Genomic DNA, 27,007 nt, shown 5'->3' on the forward strand with positions numbered 1-27,007 from the left:
AAGTGTCTGAGAAAATATTTGAAGAGATTATAGTCGAAAACTTCCCTAACATGGGAAAGGAAATAGTCACCCAGGTCCAGGAAGCACAGAGAGTCCCATACAGGATAAACCCTAGGAAAAAGACACCAAGACACATATTAATCAAACTAACAAAAATTAAATTCAAAGAAAAAATATTAAAAGCAGCAAGGGAAAAACAAAAAATAACATACAAAGGAATCCCCATAAGGTTATCAGCTAATTTTTCAGTGGAAACTCTGCAGGCCAGAAGGGAGTGTCAGGATATACTTAAAGTGATGAAAGAGGAAAAACCTACAACCAAGATTACTCTACCCAGCAAGGATCTCATTCAGATTTGATGGAGAAGTCAAAAGCTTTTCAGACAAGCAAAAGCTAAGAGAATTCAGCACCACCAAACCAGCTTTAAAACAAATGCTAAAGAAACTTCTCTAGGCAGGAAACACAAGAGAAGAAAAAGACCCACAAAAACAAACCCAAAACAATTAAGAAAATGGTAATGGGAACATACATATCGATAATAACCTTGAATGTAAATGGATTAAATGCCCCAACCAAAAGACACAGACTGGCTGAATAGATGCAAAAACAAGACCCATATATATGCTGTCTACAAGAGACCCACTTCAGACCTAGGGACACATACAGACTGAAAGTGAAGGGATGGAAAAAGATATTCCATGCAAATGGAAATCAAAAGAAAGCTGCAGTAGCAATACTCGTATCAGATAAAATAGACTTTAAAATAAAGACTGTTATAAGAGACAAGGAGGGACACTACATAATGATCAAAGGATCAATCCAAGAAGAAGATATAACAATTATCAATGTTTATGCACCCAACATAGGAGCACCTCAATACATAAGGCAAATGCTAACAACCATGAAAGGAGGAATCGACAGTAACACAATAGTAGGGGACTTTAACACCCCACTTACACCAATGGACAGAACATCCAAGCAGAAAATAAATAAGGAAACACAAGCTTTAAATGACCAGATAGATTTAATTGATATTTATAGAACATTCCACCCAAAAGTGCAGAGTACACTTTCTTCTCAAGTGCACGTGAAACATTCTCCAGGATAGATCACATCTTGGGACACAAATCAAGCCTTGGAAAATTTAAGACTGAAATCGTATCAAGCATCTTTTCTGACCACAGCACTATGAGATTGGAAATCAATTACAGGAAAGAAACTGTAAAAAACACAAATACATGGAGGCTAAATAGTACGCTACTAAGTAACCAAGAGATCACTGAAGAAATCAAAGAAGAAATTAAAAAATACATAGAAACAAATGACAACGAAAACACGACGACCCAAAACTTATGGGATGCAGCAGAAGCAGTTCTAAGAGGGAAGAATCAATCTCACCTCAAGAAACAAGAAAAATCTCAAGTAAACAATCTAACCCTACCCATAAAACAACTAGAGAAAGAAGAACAAAGAACACCCGAAGTCAGTAGAAGGAAAGGAATCATAAAGATCAGAGCAGAAATAAATGAAATAGAAACGAAGAAAACAATAGCAAAGAGCAATAAAACTAAAAGCTGGTTCTTTGAGAAGATAAACAAAATTGATAAACCCTTAGCCAGACTCATCAAGAAAAAAAGGGAGAGGACGCAAAGCAATAATATTAGAAATGAAAAAAGAGAAATCACAACTGACACTGCAGAAATAAAGGATTATAAGGGACTACTCCAAACAACTGTATGCCAATAAAATGGACAACCACGAAGAAATGGACAAATTCTTGGAAAGGTACAATTTTCCAAGACTGAACCAGGAAGAATTAGAAAATATAAACAGACCTATCACAAGTAATGAAATTGAAACCGTAATTTAAAATATTCCAACAAACAAAAATCCAGGACCAGTTGGCTTCACAGGTGAATTCTATCAAACATTTGGAGAAGAGCTAACACCGATCCTTCTCAAACTCTTCCAAAAAATTGCGGAGGGAGAAACACTCCCAAATTCATTCTACTAAGCCACAATCACCCTGATACCAAAACCAGACAAAGATACCACAAAAAAAGAAAATTATAGACCAATATCACTGATGAACAGATGCAAAAATCCTGAACAAAATACTAGCAAACAGAATCCAACAGCATATTAAAAGGATCATACACCATGATCAAGTAGGATTTATCCCAGGGATGCAAGGATTCTTTAATATATGCAAATCAATCAATGTGATACACCACATTAACAAATTAAGGAATAAAAACCATATGATCATCTCAATAGATGCAGAAAAAGCTTTTGACAAAATTCAACACCCATTTATGATAAAAACTCTCCAGAAAGTGGGCATAGAGGGAAACTACCTCAACATAATAAAGGCCATATATGAGAAACCAACAGCAATCATCATACTCAATGGTGAAAAACTGAAAGCATGTCCACTAAGATCAGGAACAAGACAAGGATGACCACTCTTGCCACTCTTATTCAACATAGTTTTGGAAGTCCTACCCACAGCAATCAGAGAAGAAAAAGAAATAAAAGGAATACAAATTGGAAAAGAAGAAGTAAAACTGTCACTCTTTGCCGATGATATGATACTATACATAGAAAATCCTAAAGATGCCACCAGAAACTACTAGAACTAATCTATGAATTTGGTAAAGTTGCAGGATACAAAATTAATGCATGGAAATCTCTGGCTTTCCTATACACTGACAACAAAAAATCAGAAAGAAAAATTAAGGAAACACTCCCATTTACCATTGCAACGAAAAGAATAAAGTACCTAGGAATAAACCTGCCTAAGGTGGAGAAACACTTGTACTCAGAAAACTATAAAACTCCGATGAAAGAAATCAAAGATGACATAAACAGTTGGAGAAATATACCATGTTCTTGGATTGGAAGAATCAATATTGTGAAAATGACTGTACTACCCAAAGCAATCTACAGATTCAGTGCAGTCCCTGTCAAACTACCAATGGCATTCTTCACAGAATTAGAACAAAAATATCTTACAATTTGTATAGAAACACAAAAGACCCCAAATAGCCAAGGCAATCTTGGGAAAGAAAAACGGATTTGGAGGAATCAAGCTCCCTGATTTCAAACTGTACCACAACGCTACAGTAATCAAGACAGTGTGGTACTGGCACAAAAACAGAAATATAGATCAATGGTACAGGATAGAATGCCCAGAGATAAACCCACACATATATGGGCACCTAATTTACGACAAAGGAGGCAAGAACTTACAATGGAGAAAAGACAGCCTCTTCAATAAGTGGTGCTGGGAAAACTGGACAGCTACATGTAAAAGAATGAAATTAGAACACTACCTGACACCATACACAAAAATAAACTCCAAATGGATTAAAGACTTAAATGTAAGACCAGACAGTGTAAAACTCTTAGAGGAAGACATAGGAAAAACACTCTTTGACATAAACCACAGCAAGATCTTTTTTGACCCACCTCCTAGAGTAATGGAAATAAAAACAAAAATAAACAAATGGCACTTAATTAAAAGCTTTTGCACAGCAAAGGAAACCATAACCAAACAAAAAGATGACCCTCAGAATGGGAGAAAATATTTGCAAATGAAACAACAGACAAAGGATTAATCTCCAAAATATACAAACAGCTCATGGAGCTCAATGTCAAAAAAAAAAAACAAACAATCCAGTTAAAAAAATGGATGGAAGATCTAAATAGACATTTAACCAAGGAAGACATACAGATGGCCAAGAGGCACATGAAAAGATGCTCAACATCACCAATTATTAGAGAAATGCAAATCAAAACTACAATGAGGTATCACCTCGTGCCAGTCAGAATGACCATTATCAAAACATCTAGAAACAATAAATGCTGGAAAGGGTGTGGTGAAAAGGGAACCCTCCTGCACTGTTGGTAGGAATGTGAATTGATACAACCACTATGGAAAACAGTATGGAGGTTCCTTCAAAAACTAAAAATAGAACTACCATATGACCCAGCAATCCCACTAGTTGGGCATATACCCTGAGAAAACCATAATTCAAAAAGAGACATGTACCACAATGTTCATTGCAGCACTATTTACAATAGCCAGGACATGGAACCAACTGAAATGTCTATCGACAGATGAATGTATAAAATAGATGTGGCACATATATACAATGGAATATTACTCAGCCATAAAAAGAAATGAAATTGAGTTATTTGTTGTGAGGTGGATGGACCTAGAGTCTCTTGCACAGAGTGAAGTAAGTCAGTAAGTGAAAAACAAATACTGTACGCTAACACATATATATGGAATCTAAAAAAAAAAAAGTACTGATGAACCTAGTTGCAGGGTAGGAATAAAGAGGTAGACATAGAGAATGGACTTGAGGACATGGGGTGGGAGGGTGAAGCTGGGATGAAGTGAGAGTAGCATCGATATATGTACACTACCAAATGTAAAATAGTTGACTGGTGGGAAGCAGCAGCACAGCACAGGGAGATCGGCTCAGTGCTTTGTGATGACCTAGAGGGGTGGGATAGGGAGGATGGGAGGGAGGCTCAAGAGGCGGGGGATATGGGGACATGTGTATGCATATGGCTGATTCACTTTGTTGTGCAACAGAAACTAACACAGTATTGTGAAGCAGTTATACTCCAATAAAGATCTATTAGAAATATATATATATGAAAAAAAAGGGGGATAATCATATCATACTTTTCCCTAAAGTGTTTGTACCATTATATACTCCTGCTAACAGTGTGTGAGAGTTCTGGTTGCTCCATATTTTTGCCAACATTTAGTTATGTAGTTCTTTTTAATTTTGGACATTATGGTGGATGTATAATAATATGTTATTATGCTTTTAACCTACATTTCCCTGCCAACTCTTTTATTTTTCTTTTAAGATTTATTTATTTATTTATTTTTGGCTGTGTCAGGTCTTAGTTGCAGCACGTGGGATCTTTTTTGTTGAGGCATGTGGATCTTTTGTTGCGGCACGTGGGCTCTTTGTTGTGATGTGTGGGCTTCTCTCTAGTTGTGACATGCGTTTTTTTTTTTTTCTCTTCTTTAGTTGTGGTGTGCAGGTCCAGGCCGGGTGGGCTCTGTAGTTGTGGTGCGTGGGTTCCAGAACGCATGGGCTCTGTAATTTGTGGCATGCAGGCTCTCTAGTTGAGGCATGCAAGCTCAGTAGTTGTAGCACACAGGCTTAGTTGCCCCGTGGCATATGGCATGTTAGTTCCCTGACCAGGGATCGAACCCACATCCCCTGCATTGCAAGGCAGATTATTTACCACTGGACCATCAGGGAAGAACCTCCCTGCCAACTCTTGATGTTGAACACTTTTTCATGAGCTTATTGACCGTATATTCTTTTTGTGAAATGTCTGTTCAAATCTTTTGCCTAGTTTTAAATCAGGTTGTTTGTCTTTTTATTATTGAGCTTTAAGAGTTCTTTATACATCTCAGAAACTAGTTTTTTGTTATATATATAATTTTATTTTATATTTACATATATTTTAATGTATTTAAAAATATACATACAGCTGACCCTTGAACAACGTGAGTTTAAACTGCATGGGCCTACTTAAGCATGGATTTTTTTTTTTCTAATAAATACAGTACTACATGATCCATGGTTGGTTGAATCTGTGGATTTCAAACCTTAGATACAGAGGGCTAACTATGGGACTTGAGCATCGTTGCATTTTGGTGTCCACAGTGGGTCCTGGAACCAATCCCCCACAGATACCAAGGGATGACTGTTCACAGATTTTCAACTGCAGAGGAGTGGGTGCCCCAACCCCTGCAGTGTTCAAGGATTGACTATACTTAATATTTTCTCCCAGCTTGTTACTTACCTATTCATTTTTTTTAAAATGTGCTCACCTTACTTTCTTTTAAAAAATAAAAAGTTTAAAAAAAAAAAATTTTAGGACTTCCCTGGTGGTGCAGTGGTTAAGAATCTGCCTGCCAATGTAGGGGACACGGGTTGGAGCCCTGGTCCGGGAAGATCCCACATGCTGTGGAGCAACTAAGCCCATGCGCCACAACTACTGAAGCCTGTGTGCCTAGAGCCCGTGCTCCTCAACAAGAGAAGCCACCATAACGAGGAGCCCACACACCGCAACCAAGAGTAGCCCCCGCTCGTCACAACTAGAGAAAGCCCGCGTGCAGCAACAAACACCCAATGCAGCCAAAAATAAATAAATAAAATAAATAAATTTATTTAAAAAATAGTTTTAGATCTACAGAAGAACTGAACAGATAATACAGTTTCCATATACCCCTCCCTCCTCTGTATACAGTTTCTCTCATTATTAACATCTTGTGTTAATGTAGTATATTTGTTATAATTAATGAACCAATATATCAATATTATTGACTAAAGTTCATAGTTTACATTAAGGTTTAGTCTTTTGTTATACAGTTCTATGGGTTTTGACAAATGCATATTTTTCAACCATAGAAAGGAATGAAGTACTGATACATGATTTACCATGGATGAACCTTGATAACATTATGCTAAGTGAAAGAGGCGAGTCACAAAAGATCACATATTGTATGACTCAATTTATATGAAATGTCCAGAAGAGGCAAATCTAGACAGAAAGTAGATTAGTAGTTGCCAGGAAATGAGAGAAAGAGGAATGGAGAGTGACTGCTAACAGGTACCGTTAAGAGGTGTTTGAGGATGATGAAAATACTCCAGAATTAGATAGGTTGAGGGTTTCACAACTTTGTGAATGTACTAAATACATTATCATACACTTTTTTTTTTATAAATTTATTTATTTATTTTTGGCTGTGTTGGGTCTTCGTTTCTGTGTGAGGGCTTTCTCCAGTTGCGGCGAGCGGGGGCCACTCTTCATCTTGGTGCGCAGGCCTCTCACTGTCGCGGCCTCTCGTTGTGGAGCACAGGCTCCAGATGCGCAGGCTCAGTAGTTGTGGCTCACAGGCTTAGTTGCTCTGCGGCATGTGGGATCTTCCCAGACCAGGGCTCGAACCCGTGTCCCCTGCATTGGCAGGCAGATTCCCAACCACTGCGCCACCAGGGAAGCCCTATCATACACTTTTAAAGGGTGAATTTTATGGCATGTAAATTATATCTCAATAAAAATTACGAAGTGTTCGTCAGTAGTCATCTCATCATTGTGATTCCTCATTTACATTGCCCATATTACTTTGTGTATCAAATTTCACATAAGAAAAGATTTAAACACCTTCTTTATATAAGTGTAATCTACCTTCCTATAACTTCTACCTGCTAATCCTAATTTTGTACTCTGAAAATCCTCAAAAGACGTCCATTCTTTTTTTTTTTTTAAGACTTTTTTTTTTATAGCTACTTTATTTATTTATTTATTTATTTTTTGGCTGTGTTGGGTCTTCGGTTCGTGCGAGGGCTTTCTCCGGTTACGGCAAGCGGGGGCCACTCCTCATCGCGGTGCGGGGACCGCTCTTCATCGCGGTGCGCGGGCCTTTCTCTATCGCGGCCCCTCCCGTCGCGGGGCACAGGCTCCAGACGCGCAGGCTCAGTAGCCGTGGCTCACGGGCCCAGCTGCTCCGCGGCATGTGGGATCCTCCCAGACCAGGGCTCGAACCCGTGTCCCCTGCATTAGCAGGCAGACTCTCAACCACTGCGCCACCAGGGAAGCCCAAGACGTCCATTCTTTCTTTAACCTTATAGCTCTTTAAATATTTGAAAACAGCCATTTTGTCTTTCCTCTTATGCATTCTGTTACTTAGGCTAAATATCCCCAGTTCTTTCAAGTTTTCTTAGTGAAATATACTACACATGGAAAGCACACTAATTTGTCCATGTTGATTTCAAAATATGGTATCAGTCGGTATCACAACATTACAGTATCATACAGAATAGTTCACGGTCCTAAAAACCCTTGCGCATCACCTATTTATCCCTCCTCCCTTCCCATCCCCCCTCACCCTGAACCTTCAGTAACCACCGATCTTTTTACTGTCTCTATCCTTTTTCTCTTTTCTAGACCATCATACAGTTGAGGTAATATGTTATGTGGTCTTACCAGACTGGTTTCTTTACTCTCACTTGAATTTTAATCTGATGAAAAATTTCCTGACCATTTTTTGTGGAATTCATTAAATTCTGGGCACCATATCATTGCTTTGGAACAATTTGACTATGATGTGTCTTGGTGTAGTTTTCTTCATGTTTCTTATGCTTGGTATTCATTGAGCTTTTTGGATCTGTGAATTTATATTTTTCATGAAATATGGAAAATTTTTGGCTCATTTTTCTTCAAGTATTTTTTCTGCCCTCCCCCTCTTCAGGGGAGTCTATTTATATATATCTTAGGCCACTAATAATGAAATTATCCCACAGGTCACTGATGTTGTGAAGTCTTTAAATTATTTTTTTCTCTTTTTCTGTTCATTTTGGATAGCTTCTATTGCTGTATCTTCAAGTTCACTAATCTTTTCTTCTGCAGTATCTAATCTGCTTTTAATCCCACCCAGTGATATTTTCATCTGAGATGCTGTAGTTTTCATTTCTAGAAGCTCAATTAGGGTCTTTTAAAAACTACTATCCATGTCTCCTTAACTTTTTGAACATATGAAATATAGTTATGATAACTTTTAATGTTCTTGTCTGTTAATTCTAACATTTATGCCATTTCTGGGTCAGTTTTGATCGATCGATTTTTCACCCCATGATTGTGTTTTCCTACTTCTTTGCATGCTTGGTAATTTTGATTGAATGGCAGACATTGTGAATTTTACGTTATTGGATGCTATGTATTTTTGTACTCTTAAAAATATTCTTGAGCTTTATTCTGGGACACAACTGTTACTTGAAAACAGTTTGACCTTTTGGGACCTTTAGGCAGGACCAGAACAGTGCTCAATTTAGGGCTAATTATTCCTGAATACTGAGACTAGACTTTTCTTTGTATTTTATCCTCTTCCCCATGAATCATGAATTTTTCCAGTTTGGCTAGGTGGAACAGGCATGATTTTGAGCCATGTGTGAGTGCCAGGCACTCTTACCTTTGATTCTTTCAGATGGTTCTTTCCCTGGTCTCAGATAGTTTCTTCACACTTATGCCCTGATCATTACTTAGCTGAATACTTGAGGGGGACCCTCTGTAGACCTCCAGAGGTCTCTCTGTGCAGCTCTTTTCTCCCTGGTAGCTTGTCCTCTGAACTCTAGCCACTTTCATCTCTCTAGACTCTTAGCTCTGTCTCCTTAAATTAGGGAGTCCAGTGGGGTCCTCATGGGTTCCATCTCCTTATTGCATGGCCTGAAAACTCTCTCAGGCCAGCAAGTTGGAGCAATCATAGTGCTTACCTTATTTATTTCTGGTGTCTCAGTAATCACTTTCTTTCATTGCTTGATACCCAGTGTCTCAAAAATTGTTTCACATACTGTGTCTTTTTTTGTTGTTGTCGTTGTTATTTTAAGAAGGAGAATGTATTTGGTTCCTCTGAATTTCTTTTTTTATTTCTTGTACCTATATCTGTACCACGATCCTATGTATAAATTAATGTCCTTCATAAGTTTTGGAGAAGTATCAGTGATGATCTCTTTGATGAATTCTCTATTCTCTCTGTTTTCTCTTCCTGGAACTCTGATTAGACATATTAGATCTTCTCATTCTATGCTCTCTGTCTCTTTATCTCTATTTCATAATTTCCACCTCCTTGTCTCTGTGCTGCATTCTGGGTATTTTTTCCAGGACATTAATACCCTCTTTAGCTACGTCTATTCTGCTGTAACTCATCTATTGAGTTTTATAGTTTGATAATTACGTTTTTCCCCTGAGAGTTCTGTTGGTTTGTGTCCATATCTGTCTTATCATATGTGATAAGTTTTTTGTTGCTTATTCATGTTTAAATTCCATCTTTTATTTCTCAGACATTTCATGCATAGTTTTGTATTCTAAATCTGATAATTCTAATATATGAAGACCATTGGTATCTAAATCTACTGTGTGTTGTTTCTTCTGCGTCTCATTCATGATGGTTTATTTACATGAGTATTTTCCAGTCTTTGCTTGTGTGACTAATATTTGGCTAATCTTAATCATGAAATCCTCAGGGTATAAATCATGGATGCTTCCTGAAGAGATGATTTGTATTTTTTCTTTTCTGGAATCTTGGCTTCATCCAATAGTCCTACTCCCAGGTTGCCCACTTTGAAGAAAGCCCAAGGCTTAGTCTCTGGGACCCAATGTTGGTATTTTTACTGGGCCACCTCTGACCTTGGGTTTTCCTAGTGAATACTGGTTACCACCTCCCACTCCATTGTTAGCTTACCGTATTTAGTTTGTTGTTGTTTTTTCATTCCTAGAGACTTCTATTTCTTTCTGTGAGCCCAGTAATGCTTCAAGAAGTATGCTTTATCATGGATATAGTTGTGTTGTAATGGGAAGGCCCTTCAGAATATTTTGTCCCTATATTGCCATGAGGGAAGGTCCTAAAGAAGGTGTTTTAAAAATTGACACGTCCCAATGTATGAGCTGCACATTGAGCTGATAAACTCCCTGTCACTTTAAGTGTTTAAGCAAGGGCTAGATAATTCTTTTTGTCAGTGGGTGAGAGATCAAGCTAAATGATTATTTCAACTCAAAGATATTAAAATTCTAGGGTCTCAGGCTTAGAATACAATACCTAGATCACTTTTAAAATAAATGAAGACTGCCCAGTTACGGTATTTATAATTTATCATCTGTGATCATTTCCAAATATTTTGTTTGGTTTTATTCAGAAGCAAGAGAAATTACTTCTTAGTATTTAAAGACTTCTTTGTCTTTGTTTATTTTTAAACAGTTGGTGTCTTTTTACATTTTGGTCAGTTTGAGAAAGTGGTTTTATTCATGAATTCAACTATTTACAAAAAAAACTATTTAGAAAAATTCTAATATATTCAAGGCACTCTGTTAGATGTTGTAAATGTGTAAATATGTAAGACATAGTTTTTATCCTGATAGAGTTTATAATTTAGAAGAAGAAATTAAAAAGTCCTTATTTTGTTTTACATCTCAGACATTATATTCCAAATAATTATAACTCTGATTAAAATTCTCCACAGTTCATTCACTTGGAATGCTCATTCATTCATGAGCATGGCAGGAATTCACAGCCTAGATCCTTTTCTTTTTCTGTCTTTTTCTCCCCACATATCTTTTGTGAGTATCTGTTCACTATTTCTTTCCCTAACATTACTTTCTCTCTCACATATTTTCTGGCTCGTTTTTCCTTTTCTTCTGCATGATGTCTTGTTTTCCTTCTTTTTCATACAGAGAGCGGTATGTACAAATGCTTGACCAAATTGCCTGGCATATGACTGACTTCTACAAAGACATGGTAACTCAGCGAGTGATGGACCAGCGCATTTTAGAAGAACTGTACAATTTTAAGAATGTTATTGAGGAACTGACCAGGTAAAAACTGTGCTTATCAAAGCCCTGTCTCTAAAGAGAGTAAAAAATACTCAGAGAAAGTAGAATGATTAAAGGTGAGGACTCTCTGATTCTCTTTTCGTGCTTTGCAAGAGAACAGAAAGACCTGAATATAACTGTAGAAACGGGTTACACAGGTTAACACAAAACTAGGGCTCTGTTGTATGTTTGATAGGGAAAAGACTCTTGTTCTTCCTTCCAAAATAGAGATGCTTATCTTAGTTTGGTTTACAGAGCAGTGCCGTGATTATGGATGTTAAGGTTCAAATCCCAAAGAGAATAAACATTATATATAATAGCAATCACATTTAGTGATCAACCAACCTTGTGGCAAGATGATTAGTGGCAAGAATGAAGAGGATAGGATAGGCATGTCAGAGGGTAGGATAGAGCAGCCTTAAGGCCTTGCCTGCCAGCATCTGCCTTCACTCCATTCTAAAGAATCCTCCCCATCTTCTTTCTGCCTTTTCTAGCCAGTCTGATACCATTTCCAAACCTGGTAAGAGTCCACCTGAATGAACACTAGATTTCTTGATTTGGTTTATAAGGTAGAAAAACTAGGAAGAGATGTACACATGATAACTGAGAAGATTCCTGAGTATAAATCTGATTTCCTAGGTAGAAACATTTTCAAAATCTTCAACTATGAATACAAAATTTCCTTGCTTTATTTCAGGGAGCTGTGTTTGGTTCGGGCACATGATATGAAATTAACAAAGGAAGCAGAGAAGGCCCACAGAGCTTTGGCACAAGCTCTTTTAGACGCTGAAAAGAATGCCAGGTGAGTTACCGAATGTTAGCCATTATGTCATACTTGCTTCACACCTTATTTCAAAAAATAAAATTTTTTAGAAGCATTTGAAGTTTTTTGAATTACAACAGTGCTTGAAGGAGTTAATATATGTTAAAGTTCATTGTATATATTAACTCTTCCACACACTGTTGTAATACACATCTTGTGTCTTCCTTGTGTGAGAATTTTCCAGGGGGGTAAACCTAGAAGTGGAATTACTGGGTCATAGGATATGCATAGCCTTGTCTTGCTGGATGTTACCAGATACTCCACAAAGTAGTTGTACCAGTATATCCTCTAATCAGTGTATGAGATTTCCCTTTTGCTCATATCTTTTATCAGTCTGATAGATATGAAATGTACCTGGTTTTTGTTTGCATTTTCCTAGTTAGTAGTGTGAGTCTAGTTCTTTTTTAGATTTTAGTGACTCTACTGTGGTCCTAATGTTTTTATTCTATTTCAGGGGTTAGCAGACTTTTTCTGTAAAGGGCCAGATGGTGAGCTATGGTTTCTGATGCAACTACTCAATCAACTCTTCCTTTGTAATGTGTGCCACTGTAGTGCAAAAGCAGCCAAGGACAATACCAGAACATGATTGTGTTCCAATAAAATTTATTTATTGACACTGAAATCTGAATTTATAATATTTCCATGTGTTACAGAATATTATTCTCCTATTGTTTTTTAACCATTAAAAAATATAAGAAGTATATCAAATATATAAAAAATAAAAAAAGTAAAATTATTAGCTCATGTGCTATATAAAAACAAGTGGTGGGCCAGGTTTGACCCACAGGCTGTAGTTTGCTAACCTCTGTTCTATTTCATTTTCATATTCTATTTCGTTTTCTGTTAGAGTTCTGATTACTAGGAAGCTCTTGGGTATGTATCAAAAGATATATTTGATTGCATTTTAATATTTTATTTAGTTGATTTAAAATATTATTATATTATCATAGAAGCAGTACATGTGCCTTATAAGAAAATTAGAAAACACAGACAAGCGAAAATAAATTTTTAAAAATCACAATTTCAGGGGCTTCCCTGGTGGCGCAGTGGTTGAGAATCTGCCTGCCAACGCAGGGGACACGGGTTTGAGCCCTGGTCTGGGAAGATCCCACATGCCACGGAGCAACTAGGCCCGTGAGCCACAACTGCTGAGCCTGCGCGTCTGGAGCCTGTGCTCTGCAACAAGAGAGGCCGCGATGGTGAGAGGCCCGCGCACCGCGATGAAGAGTGGCCCCCGCTTGCCACAACTAGAGAAAGCCCTCGCACAGAAACAAAGACCCCACACAGCCAAAAATAAAAAAAAAATAATAAATAAAAAAATCACAATTTCAGGACTTCCCTGGTGGTCCAGTGGTTAAGACTCCGCTCTACCAATGCAGGGGACCTGAGTTCAATCCCCGGTCAGGGAACTAGATCCTGAATGCCGCAACTAAAGATCCTGCATGCCTCAACGAAGATCCCACACGCGACAATGAAGATCCTGTGTGCTGCAACTGAGACCCGATGCAGCTAAAAATAAAATAAAATTTAAAAATAAAAAATAAATCTTTAAAAAATAAATAAATTAGAATTCTCTTTTGTGCTAATGTCGATTATCAGAACAAAACATCTTCTAAAATCAGAGAGAAGGGGAAGAAAAGACAGAAATAAAATTTCATTTTCTTTAAACATTGATGGTTCTGAAGTATGATGGTTCATTTTGTGTGTGTGTGATTAGATATTGTAGGTAATATTTTTTTCTTATAATGACTAATTATTTTGTTGAAAATTTGGAAAATACAGAAACATAAATAAGAAAATTAAAAACATTCACAATTCTCTTACAGTTAACTACTATTAATATTTCAATATATTTTTCTTTTTTCTATATATTTTTTATAAAAATGATATAAACTGAATATGTACTATTATCATTTGGGTTTTCTTGTTTTATGTTGTACACAAAAATTTTTCCTATGTACCAGAGTATTAAGGACATGATCTTTATTTTTTATTTTTTAAATTATTAATTAATTAATTAATTAATTAATTAATTAATTATTTTGGCTGCGTTGGGTCTTCATTGCTATGCATGGGCTTTCTCTAGTTGCGGTGAGCCGGGGCTACTCTTCGTTGAGGTGCGCAGGCTTCTCATTGTGGTGGCCTTTCTTGTTGCAGAGCACGGCTCTAGGAGTGTGGGCTTCAGTAGTTGTGGCACGTGGGCTCTAGAGTGTAGGCTCAGTAGTTGTGGCTCATGGGCTTAGTTGCTCTGTGGCATGTGGGATCTTCCCGGACCAGGGCTTGAACCCATGTCCCCTGCATTGGCAGGCAGATTCTTAACCACTGCACCACCAGGGAAGTCCTAAGAACATGATCTTTAATTAGCTACAGAATATTTTCATCATAGAGCTGCATTATATATTTTATTTGGTCAGTCCCTTGTTGTTGGACATTAAGATTGTTTCTGAATTTTTTCTTTGGCTGTTATAAATAAGGGTCATTCACATATACACTACCAAATGTAAAATGGGTGGCTTTTGGGAGCTGCTGCGTAGCACAGGGAGATCAGCTTGATGCTTTGTGACAACCTAGAGGGGTGGGATAGGGAGGGTGGGAGGGAGGCTCAAGAGGGAGGGGCTATGGGGATATATGTATACATATAGCTGATTTACTTTTTTGTACAGCAGAAACTAACACAACATTGTAAAGCAATTATACTCCAATAAAGATATTTTTTAAAAAAGATAAATAAGGGTCATTAATTCCCTTTTTAAAATTGAGGTCTTTTAGATAGTAAAGTGCATAACTCTTAAGGTTATTGCTTGTTGAATTTTTATATGTATATTCATCTGTGTGCCACCTACAGTGATTAATTTTTTCTCAGTTTGAACACGTAGAAGCCTCCAAATAGAAGGAGGCTTTAGGAACTGATGTTGGTGGTTAATGGCTTTCAACAAAATTAGAAGAATTTTGTGTCACTGGCCTTTTATTCTTACAGAAAAGTTAATATTCCTTAGGAGGAAGTGTTTCAAAAGGTTTGTGAAAGGCTACCAATCACTTTACAACTTCTGTGTTTGTATTTAATCTCAGAAGGGCTCTTAATTCTAAAAGAAGCTTCAGTGTAAGAAGGAAAAGGTATGTTCTGGTAAACAAGAAGAAAAAACATTTAAGAAAAATGTACTTAATTATACTTAAGCTTTTGGTTGATTGGTAGAGAATTTCTTTAAATCTTATACTAATTATATATAATTTTAAAATGTAGCTCACAATTATTGGGCTTTGTGCCTTTGTATCTTCTTAATAAAGAATCCTAAATTCTGTGAGAAAAAAATAAATGAAAACAGCTATATTACTACTACTTGTATTCAGAATTTTTCATTACATATAGTGTTGTTATACCACTGGAGTACTATGGTGTGAAAATTCTAGTGAATAAAGAAGAATATGATGAAAAGTGTTTAGAGCAGGGAACAATATATTGAACTTTTTACTTTAGGACCTTTGTAAGATTTATTCATGAAATGTGAGTATTTTTCTTCTATTTCGCTGTATATTAGTGTTACTAATATATCCAGAAGTTATACCATCATTACCTTGTGATGAGTTTTAAAGGAACAAATTGCCTACTTTAGAACAAAGTTATTTTTTAAAATATGTATTTATATAGCTGTTTTTAAATTTTTCTTTTAGAATTGTAGAGGAATATCATGACTTATATACATTACAAAGAGGAAGGATGGAGAGTGATATTAAACAGTTAATGGCAGAAAGAGATATCTGGAGCTCAGCCACATATGAATTGTCCATAAAGGTTGGTTCATCTGAAATTGTAACTTATTTTTTGGCTAGATAAAGTTTCATTTTACAGTTTTCAATAATCTAGACAAAATTTTTATTTATTTATTTTTATTTTAATTTTTAATTTCTTTTTTACTTTTTTTTTTTTTTGGCTGCGTTGGGTCTTCGTTGCTGCATGTGGGCTTTCTCTAGTTGCAGTGAGCGGGGGCTACTCTTTGTTGCAGTGTGCGGGCTTCTCATTTTGGTGGCTTCTCTTGTTGCGGAGCATGGGCTCTAGGTGCACGGGCTTCAGTAGTTGCAGCACATGGGCTCAGTAGTTGCAGCATGCGGGCCCTAGAGTGCATGGGCTTCAGTAGTTGCGGTGCATGGGCTCTAGGGTGTACAGGCTTCAGTAGTTGTGGCCTGCGGGCTTTAGAGCGTAGGTTCAGTAGTTGTGGCACATGGGCTTAATTGCTCCGCGGCATGTGGGATCTTCCTGGACCAGGACTTGAACCCATGTTTCCTCCATTGGCAGGCGGATTCTTGACCACTGCACCACCAGGGAAGTCCCCAAAATTTTATTTTATTTTTAAAGTTTTATTGAAGTACAGTTGATTTACAATGTTGTGTTTAATTTCTGCTGTACAGCAAAGTGACTCAGTTATACATATATATACATTGTTTTTCATATTTTCCATTGTGGTTTATCAGAGGATATTGAATATAGTTCCCTGTGCTATACAGTAGGACCTTGTTGTTTATTTGTCCTATATATAATAGCTTGCATCTGCTAATCCCAAACTCCCAATCATTCCCTCCCCGATCCCCCTTACCTTTGGCAACCACAAGTCTGTTCTCTATATCTGTGAGTCCGTTTTTGTTTTGTAGATATGTTCATTTGTGTCATATTTTAGATTCCACATGTAAGTGATATCATGTGGTATTTGTCTTTGTTTCTGACTTACTTCACTAAGTATGATAATCTCTAGGTCCATCCATGTTGCTGCAAATGGCATTATTTCATTCTTTTTAATGGCTGAGTAATATTTCATTGTGTGTGTATATATATATATATCTTTTTAAATTTTTTAAAAAATTTTTTATTTTTTTAATTAATTTTTTATTGGCATATAGTTGATTTACAATGTTGTATTAGTATCTGCTGTACAGCAAAGTGAATCAGTTATACATATACATATATCCACTCTTTTTTAGATTCTGTTCCCATGTAGGTCATTACAGAGTACTGAGTAGAGTTCCCTGGGCTATACAGTAGGTTCTTATTCATTACCTGTTTTATATATAGTAGTGTGTATATGTCAATCCCAATCCCCCAATTTATCCTTCCCAACCCCTCTTTCCCCCTTGGTAACCATGCTTGTTTTCTACATCTTTGACTCCATTTCTGTTTTGTAAATAGGTTCATTTGTACTTTTTTTTTAGGTTCCACATGTAAGAGATATCATATGATATTTGTCTTTCTCTGTCTGACTTACTTCACATGGTCTCTAGGGTCCATCTATGTTGCTGCAAATGGCATTATTTTGTTCTTTTTAATGGCTGAGTAATATTCCATTGTGTGTATATGTGTTTGTGTGTTTGTGTGTACCACATCTTTATCCATTCATCTGCTGATGGACATTTAGGTTGTTTCCATGTAGACAAAATTTTAAAAAATGAAGATGTATATTTAATTGATGAATAATGCAGCTATTTTATTATGGGCCTTGAAAAGGAAAAGTTACATTGTTTTCTTTTGTTTATTCTCTATTGGATAGCTGGCTATTGTCCAATTAAGGGCTCTTTTTCCACCAGAACCTATGAGTATGAGCCAGAATTCTACTTCTGTTGTTTGTGAACATGTTAAAACTTTCAACTTTAATTATACACTAATAAACTAGGGAAAGTGGTTCTTATTTTTTTACATAATGTAACTGTATTACGATCACTTGATAACTCACTTTGGTTCTATTACCTTGGTACCCAAGATGACAACTGACTTGAAATATAGCAGCCTGTGGACAATTATAGTGATGCTTTAGGAAAGTAGTAATGTCCCACAATACAGTGTTCTATTTTTCTAAAATGTTTGCTGGTTGGTTGCCTAATTTCACATCTGAGAATTATAATATTAACAATAAATTATGACCCTCAACAGATTCAAATTTTTATCCCATTTTCCTCTTTAATAGTCAGACCTCATCTATGACACAGATGTTCCATTCTGATGCAGAACTTTAAAAGGGACATTGACATGTCAGAGAAAACAATTGTGAAAGTAAATATATAATATAAGAAACAAACCTGGAAAAGAAACAGACTCACAGATTCAGAGAACAAACTAGTAGTTACCAGTGGGGAGAGGGAAAGGGGGAGGGGCAAGATAGGGTAGGGGATTGAGGTATGAACTACTATGTATAAAATAAATAAGCTACAAGGATACATTGTACAGCACAAAGAATATAGCCAATATTTTATAATAACTATAAATGGAATATAACCTTTAAAAATTGTCTGTCACTATGTTGTACACCTGAAACTTATATAATATTGTACATCAACTGTACCTCAGTTTAAAAGAAAAAAGAAACAAATCTGGGAGCTAACATGTTCAGTAGGAGAAAAAAAGATGACAAGTGAGTTCCCTCACTCTAGAAGTATTTAAACAGTAGAGAACTAACTGACCAGTGGTAAGAGATTTCTGTAGAAGAATACCTTGAATTAATGGGGCTTTGTGTTGGATCATCCCTAATAGGAAATAACAGGTATAATGTCAACTCCCTGAAAATAAGGACTTTGTTCACCGATATACGCACAGTGTCTTGAACAGTCAGTCATTCACTGAATGACTATATAATTGATTCAGTATATCAGTGGTTCTCAAAGTATGGTCCATGGACCCCCTTGAAGGTCCATAAAACCCTTCATGAGGTGAAAACTAGTGTCATTGTAACACTGAGTTATCATCTGCCTTTTTCATTCTCATTCAGATATGAATGTACAGTGGATTTTTCTTGAAGCTACATGGTATGGGATATTGCAACAGATTGAATTCGAAAACAAATGAAAATCCAGCTCTATTCTATTAAAGCAAACATTAAAGAGATTTGTAAAGATGTGAAACTGCGTGTTCTTTTCACTAATTTTTTTTGTTTTAGAAAATATAGTTATTTTTCAGAAAAACTATGTTAAATATATAATGGGCTTATTAATGTTTAAGTGAATTAACATACATATTTTAAATAATTTCAGTTTTCCAATGCAATAAATAAAAATAGATATAATCCATATAAACAAAAGCTCTTTGGAGTTCTCAGTAATTTTTAAGAGTATAAAGGGGTTTTGAGATAAAAATTGAGAACCTCTGCTATATACTATGTTCAATTTGGTTCCAGTTCAGTAGTTTCAGAAAACGAATTTATGATTCAAGTTAGTTCATGATTTAAATAAGAAATTGTGATTGAATTAATGATTCAATGAAAAATTGGTACATGAAATTGGTTTGGGTTTAAAAAATTACAATGGTTTGTTAATGTTTTAGGTTCCTAATTTTAGTACTTTCTAAAAATAGGTAATTGAAAGAAATAACGTCATGTTGGCTAAAAGACTTTACCTCAATGAAAAAGGCTGGAATAAATATACTAAGCATTTCATCATACTGCTGTCAACTAAGGTAAAGCTCAATTCACTTAAGTCATGGGAAAAGCAACTCCAACTGTTGAGGGTTGAGGCTACAAGAAGCCTTTGTTAATGTATAGATTTTTTTTTAATTTAATTAATTAATTAATTAATTTTTGGCTGTGTTGGGTCTTCGTTGCTGCGCATGGGCTTTCTCTAGCTGCGGCCAGCAGGGGCTACTCTTCTTTGCCGTGCGTAGGCGTCTCACTGCGGTGGCTTCTCTTGTTGTGGAGCATGGGCTCTGGAGCACAGGCTCAGTAGTTGTGGCGCACGGGCTTAGTTGCTCTGCGGCATGTGGGATCTTCCCCCCCCGAACCCGTGTCCCCTGCATTGACAGGTGGATTCTTAACCACTGCGCCACCAGGGAAGTCCCTAATTTATAGATTAAATTTTAAATATAGTTTTATATTTCTGCTTTATTGGGAGCAAAATGAAAAATCTAAGGAAAAGTGAATAAAGGCCCTTCTTTACATTTGTCTTCTATAATAATTAGAGCAATTTAAGCAATTTGTCTAAGTTAATAACACTGCACGTGTTACTTATAGAGTTATAGTGCTTAAACAAAAGTGTAACTGTGTTCATTGAAATAATTGCATTATTGATGCATTCTGTGCAATATTATGGGAAAATTCAGTGAGCACACTAGGTTGAAAAGGAAGGAGGTGGCATTTAGTATGTTTCTAGAGCCAAACCATTTACACTAGTCATTTCGTTTAATTCTTATAACAGTCCTGTAAGATATATATTAGGGTCTTTATTTTATAGATAAGAAAACTTAATCTCAAGTTAAATAATATCCCCCAGATTATACAGCCAGTCAATGGCTAAGATTTACATTTGGTTCTGTTTGGCTTTGAAATTCCTGTTCTTTCCAATGTACTGCACTGCCTGCCAAATCCTATGAGGAAACTGGGTTCATGTTGCAAAGGAAAAAATCTTGTTCCTAATGCTTTTTTTATTGTGGAAAAATTCACCACCAAAGGGACTGTGTAATAGTGTCACTGATATTTTGAAAGAGGAATATCTTTTCAATTTTTGGATCCATTTTCTACATATGACTCTAGTATTGCAACATTAATAATGGCCTGGTGTATGCTAATAAATATTTGTTACATGAATAAATGAATCAATGGTTTAATTCCATGCATTTATCTAGGACACTGCAGACCTTGCACTGTTGCAGAAGTTGACGGAGAAATGGAGAAATTTAGTGAATAAATTTAAACAGGAAGTGGAACAAAATGAAGAGTCTACAAGAGAAAAATTGCAAAGTGTTAAGGATGGCCTTGTCAAATGGCAGCAGTTCTTCAGAAATAATACGTGGGTCTCCAAGAATCTTGTTTTTCTGATTATGTGACATCATGTTTGATAACTCAGTCCAATTCTTCCTCTCTTTTTATCTTGTTTCTCTTTTACCTTGTAATCACTCTACCATTGATTTTGGTTAGGTAACCAGCTGCCCTTACATGGGCACAATCCTGCTAGGAGCTTGAATGGTCTTGCAGTTTCTAGTGCTAATCATCTCTGATCATCTTGATCCCTGTACCCAACTGCTGCTGCTTCCACTTAAGTCCAACTCTTTTTCTTTTCTTCTCTTTACTCTCTTTTTAAAATCAAGTCAACTTATGTCATTACTCTTGGCAAACTTGAATATCTGGATCCATCTGCAAATCCTGTAGCATAGTGCATGTGCTGAGAAGTGGAATCAATGACTGGCAGTTATAAGGAGGTTGATTCTGATTGGATATCATATCTTGTAACAATTAGAGAAATTTGACAATGAAAGAAGCTGCCTTCCTTTGTTAATTAACAAAGTAGTTAATTGGAGACTGGATGACTACATCACAGCCAAGGTTAGTGGGAATCCATACTTTGAATGCAGGCTGGACTCAGTGATTTCTAAAGGTTTTTTTTGTTTTTTAAACTTTAAGATGCTTTGTCTGTTGAGGAAACACATTTAGGTACCATTTCCATTTCAAATTGAGAAGAGTGGTTTCAGCTTTTCATGTCCTCTAAGACAGCGGTCCCCAGCCTTTTTGGCACCAGGGACCGGTTTCGTGGAAGACAGTTTTTCCACAGACTGGTTGGGAGGGATGATTTCGGGATGATTCAAGAGCATTACATTTATAGTGCACTTTATTTCTATTATTATTACATCTGCTCCAGCTGAGATCATCAGGCATTAGATCCTGGAGGCTGGGATCTAAACCCAAACTGCCTGGATCTAAACCTGCTCTAAGAGGTTTCCCAGTGAGTAGATTTGGAAGTTGTGGAAGCTGAAGCTGGTACATATCCGAGCTGGTTGCTGCTGCCATTGCCGGCTTCTACTGTGTGTTGACGCTCAGCTGGGAGAGGAGCACAGGTGGCAGTGGTTCCCTTCTCCCTTTCTCCTCGGGAACTTCTTTACCAAGAGCTTTCTCCTTGTGAGGCTTCAAAAGATATTAAAGGAAACTCTTAACAGAAGTTAGGGCTCCTGACCTAAATGTTGAGTTTTAATTGTTCTTTAGGCTTCCTTTCTATTTATATATTGTTTTGGCTGCTGTGTTCCACAGGAATCATTCTTATCATGACCTAATTTTGGGTGCTGAGGACCCAGAGACCATTCTTTTAATACTGTCATGGACTCTGACCCTTGCTTACTTGCTTACTCAGGTCTGATTAAGGTCTAAATTTATATTTAATTTGTAAATTTAAAAATAAATGCCTATGAGGGAGAGGCTGAACCTGAAAGGCATTTGGGAAAATCATCAGGGAGAAACATATTATTAATTGTTATAAATGTGTGGATTCATGATTTTCTTTGTTTATATCTTGTTATGAGACCACGCTCTTGCTCTTTTTCCTTCTTTCAGTGGAAAAGACATTTTATCCCCTAGTAAAGAAAATAGATTTGAATCAGTTGTTCCAGACTTCAAGCAGTGGCGAAAGGTAAGACTTTCTAGTAAACAGCTTGGTAATCAAAATGCTGTTTGTAAACTTGTTACTCTTCACCTACAACTGAGTCACATCTCATCCTTTAAAAATCCCATACTAGGTTTTACTAGGAAAGCATCAAGACTACAGGGGCTTTTAAAAGTACTCTTAAAGATTCTATTTTCAGTTCTATTTTAGATTTTCGAGTCAAAGTTAGGCTGCCAGAAAAAAATTGGGAAAAGATACTTGGGTGGCAGTTACGGTAGTTGTGATTCTCTCATCTAATTGTCGGACATAAGTAACATCTGTGCCTCTCATGTACCTGGCTTTTTTCTTTCTTTTTTTAAAATAAATAAATTTATTTATTTATTTTATTTTTGGCTGCTTTGGTTCTTCGTTGCCGCATGCAGGCTTTCTCTAGTTGTGGCAAGCGGGGGTTACTCTTCGTTGCGGTGCACGGGCTGCTCATTGCGGTGGTTTCTCTTGTTGTGGAGCACGGGCTCTAGGCACAAGGGCTTAAGTAGTTGTGGCTCGCGGGCTGTAGAGCACAGACTCAGTAGTTGTGGCGCATGGGCTTAGTTGCTCCGTGGCATGTGGGATCTTCCCGGACCAGGGATGGAACCCGTGACCCCTGCATTGGCAGGCGGATTCCCTGCCACCAGGGAAGTGCCTACCTGGCTTTTTTCTTAAGGACAAATTGGACTTTTAAAATTAATAACATCTTTTTAAAAAATTGTGGTAAAATATACATAACATAAAATTTACCATTTTAATCATTTTTAAGTGTACACTTCAGTGGCATTAAGTACATTCACATTATTGTGCAACCATCACCACCATTCATGTCCAGAACTTTTTTATCTTCCTGAACTGAAACTCTACCCATTAAACAAACAATAACTCCCCATTTCCTCCTCCTCCCAGCCCCTGGCAACCACCATTCTACTTTCTGTCTTTATAAATTTGACTACTCTAGGCACCTCATATGAATGAAATCATATAGAATTAGTCCTTTTGTGACTGACTTATTCCCTTCAGCATAATATCCATAAGGTTCATCCATGTTACGGCATATATCGGAATTTCCTTCCTTCTTAAGGTCAAATCATATTCCATTGTATGTATATATCACACTTTGTTTATTAATAACATCTTTTTAAAAGGGTTCAAACTTTGAAAATAGGTTTCATTAGTCGAATTACTATCATGTTATAATAGTCTGACAAGGAAAAATATATGATATTGAAATCCTCCAATGTGAACATCAAACTCATGACCTAATGAAATCTCATCCAGATCCCAGGAAACCATTTTCTTTTGTTTTGGAATGATTTGAGCAGAATATTCTAAGAATTGAAGATGTTTGTTGTCATATATACAACATAGCTAGTTTAGTGACTTTTTTATTTTTTTTTACTGTTTATCTGTTTGACATTGCATAGATAAAATTGAAAAAAAACATGCTTCTTTTTTTAGTAGGAATAATAATAATTCTCATTCATTAACTTGTCAGGCTGAAGGTGCTTTCCACATGTTGCTTTACTTATTCTTCATAGCATCCACATGATGCAGGTTTTATAATCCCCATCTCACAGATGTGGAAATTGAAGGTTAGAAATGTTAAGTAACTTGCCTTAGTTTTCTGTAAATGGTAAATGGCTGAGTCAGAATTTGAGTCCATGTCTCTCCAATTCCAAAATTCTTACCCTTAATTGCTCTGCTACAGTGCTTCCCTATACTGATTACTGATAAGTGTGGGTGATTTGTTTCCATTATCTGAGTCACAAATAATGGCAAGCTTTATATATAGGTTGCACTTTATTTTTTCCACAAATATTTATTGATATGTCAGATACAGCACTTGGACTTGGGGTTAAACAGATAAATGAAAACCTATACATTCTATGAACTTTCCCAGTTTAGTGGAGATCATGTAAACGGAAATATTACATCCTTACCAAAGCAAATAGTAATTAAAAATGCTCAGCTCTCTGAGACTTAATTGCCTATCACTAATTTTTTTACCTATATAGGATATAATATAATTATTTTCATCCCTGGTAAACTATGGGTTATCTTACAGAGTATCAAAATTAATTAAAATTCACTTTAACTTTGAAAATAAAATATATGTCATATGAAGAAATGGTATGACAAATAATAATAAGATATGTAATTCCAAAATATTTAGGAGTCACCTGAGTAGACTTTGATGAAATCAGTGAACAATGTGCTAACTTCCTCATCCCCCTTTCACTCTCTAGATGTTGACTGAAGACAAAGACAAGTTTTCTGGGGATCTTCTAGTGTCAAAATATGCTTCTCTCAAGATTATTAAACATTTACAGGAAAGCTGGGCAGATATTGGGCTTGGGATATTTAGTCGCCATAAAAGTATGGAGGGAAAGATACCACCAGAGCAGAAGCACATGGAGGAAATTGTGAAAAGTACAGGAAGACTCTACAAAGAATTTGAAATAAGAATAAATGGGGATAATGGTAAGGAAAAAAAAAACAATGATAATGATAATTAGATGGCTTGACAATGTAAAGCATTTTAATAGTAATTATTTTCAATATAATTAATATTTAAAAACAAAATAATACATATAGTTTTAAAAATCAAGGAATATAAAGCATGGAGCATCACTTTATTGAGATATAAGTCATATACTGTACAATTCATCTATTTAAAGTATACAATTTGATGATTTTTAGTATATTCACAGACATATGCAACCAGATGGTAAATGGTTTAAAATAAAAGAGGAAGTCAAAATGATGAATGAGAGTGAAATTAACAAATCATTTTGAATACTCCTAAAAGATTAAAGTTTACTGATGAAGGCAGTGGGAATATTTTCATCAAGGACAAGAAAAAGTTTGTTTTTAAATTATTTCTCTTTATATATCTCTGAGATGGGAGCATTTTCATATCTTATTTTGCAAATGAGTTTAGACAAAATTATAGAGAGGGTATTTTGCCATGATCTCACAGTGAATCAGTCAAAAATTAGAATCCGAACTTGATACTTATTCAGACCAAAACGATAAACTTCATGTAAACCGGAACAATGACCTAAAAAATGACTCAGGAACTATATCTGTTCTAGTTTCTGTTATTAACTATCTTATAATCATGAAGAAGCTGTTTTTCATCATTGTCTTCTTAACAGGATAACTCAGTGAATTAATACCTTTAACAGAAACTGCAGTTCATGGTTTCTGGGTTTAATGCATTTCATTCTCAGCTGAGAAGAGAAGACAGAGTAAAAACTGTCATCAGCGAAATAGTCCATCAGTCAGAAAAGCGCTGATTACGTAGTTTTTATTCACTAAATATTTATTTAGGAACTACTCTTTGCAAGATTCTCTGCTAGGCAAGCTGTAGGATAATAAGAAAATGAAAAAAGATATGCACCTGCCCATTAGTATTTCATAATTTATTATTGAAATAGTAGACTTACAAATACTTCTAAAAGTTAATGCTTTTCTCACTTTTCCAGGTATCTCTAAAATTCTTCCAGATTTGGTTAGTTCTCTTGAATTCTGTTTTTTCAAGTTGGAAAACCTCCTGGAGTTTCCTGAACTGCTTCTTGAAGAATGGGAGGGACTTAATGAAAAAATTAATGAAATGAAATCTCAGTTGGATGTATCGTTAAACATTATTGGTACTGTTCCGCAGTACATAGATGTGGATTCTGGCTCGTAAGTTCCCATAGGTCTCTGCTGGGTAGAAGGGAATCCCCACTTCTCAACTGCATTTTCTCAGTACTTCACCTCAGCAATGGATATTTGGGGTCAGATAAAAAACCTTGACATCCTCTTCCTCCAAGTAAGAAAGCCATCTGACTGGGAGCTGGAGGGTGAGGGAGTCCTGGCTTCTTAACTACAGCAGTCTAGGATGGAGTTTCTGCCTCACTGAGCTGAGAAGGGGAAGAGCGGGAGTAGTTTTGGTTCAAATACCATAATTGATTACTGAAAGATTTCCTACTGAATCTTCATAAATTGTCTTGAATATAAGTTTCTTCAGTTGCTGTTTGTCCTTAGAACCATTTCCAGAAGCTTTCAATGGTTTTTGTTTTGTTTTAGTAATTTTCACTAATTTCACTGTAGAGTGGGTCACCTTTTCTCCTCCCACTGTCATGTTGGAAGTTGATCTCTTGAGAGGGTTTTAAAACTCATTCTTCTCACTTTGTGGCCTCAGTGGTCTAGAAGTAAATGTAAAGGGAGTGAGTGTAAGTTTTTACAGTAGAGGTCTAACACTGAAAGTAAGGTCTACATTGTCCAGAGTGCATTACACCTAACCTACGTGAGGTTAGGAAGGCTGTCAGTGAGTAGCCATTCTACCAGATAATTCAAGGATTTGATTCACCTTTCTCTGAGTTCTCAAACAGTTGTCCACACTGAAGTTTACTAGGCCCAGCCAAATAA

General features: G+C 36.3%; 1 protein-coding gene and 1 non-coding gene across 8 annotated transcripts in view; both read left to right on the forward strand.

The window, feature by feature from the left end:
• Positions 1 to 27,007, forward strand: part of AXDND1 (axonemal dynein light chain domain containing 1) — an 83,169-nt gene that overhangs the window by 15,235 nt on the left and 40,927 nt on the right. For 6 of the 7 annotated variants that reach the window (XM_057531237.1, XM_057531241.1, XM_007188218.2 and 3 more), the window contains exons 10-17: positions 11,266 to 11,406; positions 12,101 to 12,205; positions 15,896 to 16,016; positions 19,554 to 19,655; positions 20,817 to 20,980; positions 22,513 to 22,588; positions 24,838 to 25,072; positions 26,080 to 26,281. In XM_057531237.1, coding sequence (XP_057387220.1) covers positions 11,266 to 11,406; positions 12,101 to 12,205; positions 15,896 to 16,016; positions 19,554 to 19,655; positions 20,817 to 20,980; positions 22,513 to 22,588; positions 24,838 to 25,072; positions 26,080 to 26,281 — 1,146 coding nt within the window. The remainder of the gene's footprint in view (positions 1 to 11,265; positions 11,407 to 12,100; positions 12,206 to 15,895; positions 16,017 to 19,553; positions 19,656 to 20,816; positions 20,981 to 22,512; positions 22,589 to 24,837; positions 25,073 to 26,079; positions 26,282 to 27,007) is intronic. The other variant, XM_057531245.1, reaches the window with a different exon arrangement.
• TRNAG-ACC (transfer RNA glycine (anticodon ACC)) lies at positions 13,563 to 13,635 on the forward strand. The gene has a single exon. It is a non-coding gene; the product is annotated as a tRNA-Gly (tRNA).

Source organism: Balaenoptera acutorostrata, chromosome 1, assembly GCF_949987535.1.
Source record: "Balaenoptera acutorostrata chromosome 1, mBalAcu1.1, whole genome shotgun sequence".
In the NCBI taxonomy this organism is placed as follows: Eukaryota; Metazoa; Chordata; class Mammalia; order Artiodactyla; family Balaenopteridae; genus Balaenoptera; species Balaenoptera acutorostrata.